Source organism: Momordica charantia, assembly GCF_013281855.1.
Source record: "Momordica charantia cultivar OHB3-1 chromosome 6 unlocalized genomic scaffold, Mcharantia_2.0 BLBB01000006.1, whole genome shotgun sequence".
Lineage (NCBI taxonomy): Eukaryota > Viridiplantae > Streptophyta > Magnoliopsida > Cucurbitales > Cucurbitaceae > Momordica > Momordica charantia.
Window position 1 is genome coordinate 9,329,511 of NW_028275164.1, and position 4,279 is coordinate 9,333,789.

A 4,279-nucleotide genomic window follows, 5' to 3' on the forward strand; every position below is an offset into this window, starting at 1 on the left:
GATATGGTAGAATTTAAAATGACATAACTATTCATGAAATTTTGCTTGGAACTATTATAAATGTCCCTACACTAAGAAACTTCACCTTTAACTTGTCAATTACTGTTGTACTAAAAAAAGAAAATTTGGTCAATTATTTTTGGTCGTCATTGTTTCTACTGGTATTTTATTTTTATTTTTTATACCATCATTAAAGATCAAATTTGCTGTAGTGCCAGTTAATTATTCTCGACAAGCTTCTCGTTTCAAATTCTGTCACGTCAATCTTTCATTTAGAATTGTTAAGCATCCCATCTTGAAAAGATAAGTAAGTTAACATAGGTTTATAATACACATGTTACCACTTTCATTGCCTAATTGATTTTTTAAACTTCATGAATATTAATACAATATCAAAACCCAAAACACTCAAATCAGCATCGGATCCAAAAATAGAATATGATCAAGATACTCAAACAAACATCAGGTCTAAAAATAGAATACGATCAAGATTGACGAGGTAAAAAGAATACTAACCGATGTTTGCTTTTTGTATTAAAACTTTTAAAATAATAAGGTTGATTTAGAAACGCAAAGGCACATCTAGCCTTATATATATACACACACTTTCGTAATAGAGATCAAGAGAGAGAGTGAAGAGACATGGAAGGTTTCTTATTCATCAGTCAACTACCCACAGCCAAAACCTTCACTGTCTTCCTTTTCATGGTTTCCATTTGTGCCATGTTTTCTCAATGTTACTGTAAGAGAAAAAACTCAGTTCTCAAACTCCCACCAGGCCCAAAACCATGGCCTCTCGTGGGCTGCCTCCCATCAATTTTGGCCACAAACTCACCAAAATACAAATGGATTCATGCAGTGATGAAGCAATTCGACACTGAAATCGCATGCATTCGTCTCGGAAATACCTACGTAATCCCAGTGACTTCTCCAGAACTGGCTGTGGAATTTCTCAAGACACATGACTCTGTGTTTGCATCACGTTCCACCATCTCCAACACTGTCAATCTCTTTACTCGTGGATTTCTCACCACAGCTTTTTCACCTTCGGGAGACCAATGGAAGAAGATGAGAAGAATACTCACATCAGAAATACTGAGTCCATCAACTGATCTTCACCAAATACTTGGCCATAGAACTAACGAAGCCCACATCCTTCTACGTTATATTTTCAAACTAACGGCGGGCGGAGCCGGTGCAGTGGTTAATTTGAGAAGTATAACGCAGCATTATTGTGGTAACGTTATCAGAAGAAGCCTATTCAATACAAGGTAGGTACTATAGTTCGTTGGGTTCCTTGGGTCTTGTGTTTGAAATGTTGCATTCACAAGTTAGTTATCCGTCCTATCTCGAGAGCTAACTATTGGTGATACCTTGAGAAAGGGAACAAAATTTTCTTGAGAAAACAACGCTACTATTGGATTCAAATTAATTAATCAAATTCTTGTTTCCATCTTTTTCTCTGTATTTTGCTCCAACAGGTACTATGGCAAAGGGAGCGAAGATGGAGGGCCAAGTTTTGAAGAAGAAGAGCATAACCAAGCGTTGCTGACAATTCTTAAGCATATTAATGCATTTTCTATATCAGATTTCATGCCTTGTTTGAAGCCATTTGATTTAGATGGACATGGGAAGATCATGAAACAGGCTTTGGAAGTCCTTCGGAAGTATGATGAACCCATTATAAATGAGAGGGTGCAACAATGGAAAGATGGGAAAAGGGAAGGCGTGGAGGACATTCTCGATATCCTTATTTCACTTAAAGATGAGAGTGGGGAATCGTTGCTGTCAATCGACGAGATTAAGGCTCAAATCACTGTAAGCATTCAAAAACTTCATATGAAATCACAAGTATAGATAAATTGTAGAAGAAATTAACACAAAAGGCAAGAGTCGATACCCTGAAGAAAGAAAGCTTTATTAGGAAGTACAAAATAGACACCCTTCTCAGGGAAGACTCTCTCACACTCTCACTCACTAATTGGCTCACTTTCTTCACTTTCCTCGCATGTCTAATATATAGAATAGGAGAAAGATCTTGGAGTCCAAATAAATGGATCTTTCCCAGCTCCTTGAGATGATCTTATATACTTCTAAGATAATTTCTTTTATAAATCTAATCCTATCTAGAACTTTTTAGAATCCCTTTTCCATGAATATTACTAAAGATAGGATATTTCTAGAGCCTTCTCTTTATATATTTATTTACCATCTTCGACATAAATCTAGAGAGAGAGAACTATTTTGTGTAGATATATCAAATTGATCAGTATTGTATATGACATTGGTGCATATAATTACTAGGTTAACATAATAATTTTAGTCCCTATATTTTCGGATTTGGTTTATTTTAGTTCATCTATTTTCAAAATGTTTATTTTGGTCTCTATACTTTTAATTTTGATTCATTTTGGTCTTTATATTTGTAAAAACGTATGTTTTGGTCACTATACTTTTAAAAGGTAACAAATTTTCTCACAATTTACAAAATTTTAACACAAATTTTGTATACCGTGAAAGTCCTTTTTGATATAAAATTTTTGCCACATTTTAAGAAACTTTGTTAATGAAGTGTGATGCCCACTTTCCTTCGTTAAAGCCAACTTTCAAGGGGGAAACTCTTGCTCACAAGCTTCCATAAACCAAGAAAGGAGACGAAATATTCATAAGACGTGGAAGATATCTAGATGAAGAGTGAGCCTCTCTCCTATGTCTAAGAGTATATACAAGAGAACACTTTCAACCCATAAATCATTTATTTCATATTTTTCCTCCTTGGTCAAGATATGTTGAATGAAACCTTCTTCAAAAATTTATCTAATCAGACATTTGAAAATTAAAGGAATAAAATGACCAAAAATTAAAAAATAATTACAGGAGCTAAAAATGGGCATTTTGAAAGTACAAGAACCAACATAAACCAAATCCAAAAGTACAAGAACCAAATGAGTTTTTTAATCCTAATTACTAAATACATACACGATGTATTTTTAGTTGATGAAAGTACTTGATATTGTTAATATTGATGTGATTCTTTGCCACCATAATTATATAGGAGCTACAAATTGCAACAATCGATAATCCTTCAAATACAGTGGAGTGGACAATGGCAGAATTACTCAATCAACCAAAAATTCTCCAAAAAGCAGTTGAAGAATTGGACAGAGTAGTCGGAAGAGACAGACTTGTTCAAGAATCTGATATCCCAAAACTGAAGTATCTCACCGCTTGTGCTAGAGAATCCCTTCGACTACATCCATTTTCACCTTTCAATATTCCTCATGTCTCAAACTCTGATGTCATTGTGGCCGGTTTCTTTATCCCAAAAGGCAGTGAAGTCATTCTAAGTCGTCCGGGACTCGGTCGAAATCCGAGAATTTGGGAGAATCCAAATAGGTTTGATCCAGAACGTCATCTCACGGATGAGAGCACAATTGAGCTAGGATTGTCGGAACCAAGTTTAAGATTTATTAGCTTCACTAGAGGAAGAAGAGGTTGTATAGGTAGCTCATTGGGCACTAACATTACCATGATGCTATTTGCTAGGTTGCTTCAAGGGTTTTCATGGAGCTTACCACTTGGAATGACAAAGATAGAATTCTCGGAGGCCGATGAACTCTCCTTCCCAAAGCCATTACACTTGCATGCAAAGCCACGCCTACCTCATATTATGTACCCAACTTGTTGATCATGAAATATGAATCGCGAAATATATGTGTGTGCAACACAAAAACATTGTAGTTGTCCTCTCGCTTATTTGTGTATGTAAATTAAACAAAATGTTGTGGGCACTATTTTGCAATAAATAAAGTATGCATCTTCCATTTCATTAACTTGTTTTTAGGAGATCAACTTTGGAGCTATCATTAGAGGGTAGGAATAAGTTTGTGTTGATGTGAAATTAATGAAGTGGTGACACGTACACCAACCAGCACTCTGAAGCTTTAAGTTACGACTTAATATGAGCGAGTGTTAAGCGGAGCTTAATTTGAATGTAAGAGATTTTGAATCTTTATGAAGTTAGGACTCCTCCTTTAATATGAAGAGAGCATTGCGAATGACGACTTTGTCATTGCATCTACTGTGTAACATGCATCCAATGGGCTTTTTGTCGACAATTAAAAAATCTTCTAACAGTAGAGTCGTCCTTTCATTGAACATCAACGAATTTCCTGTAGGTCAGAATCTTCTCCAGGTCGAAGCCGAGTTGAGCTCAGTTTCTAATGACATGAGCCCTTCATCCTCATCTTCAACATATCTTGGATATATAAGAGATCCT

The 4,279-nt window shown here is 35.6% G+C and overlaps 1 protein-coding gene across 1 annotated transcript; it reads left to right on the forward strand.

Moving 5' to 3' along the window:
• The first annotated feature begins 642 nt into the window (after positions 1-642).
• LOC111021624 (tryptophan N-monooxygenase CYP79A68-like) lies at positions 643-3,810 on the forward strand. Its single transcript, XM_022298648.2, has 3 exons — positions 643-1,271; positions 1,482-1,818; positions 3,056-3,810. Exons 1-3 carry the CDS (start codon positions 643-645, stop codon positions 3,686-3,688), a joined length of 1,599 nt encoding a protein of 532 aa, XP_022154340.2. The 3' UTR covers positions 3,689-3,810.
• The last annotated feature ends 469 nt before the right edge of the window (positions 3,811-4,279 follow it).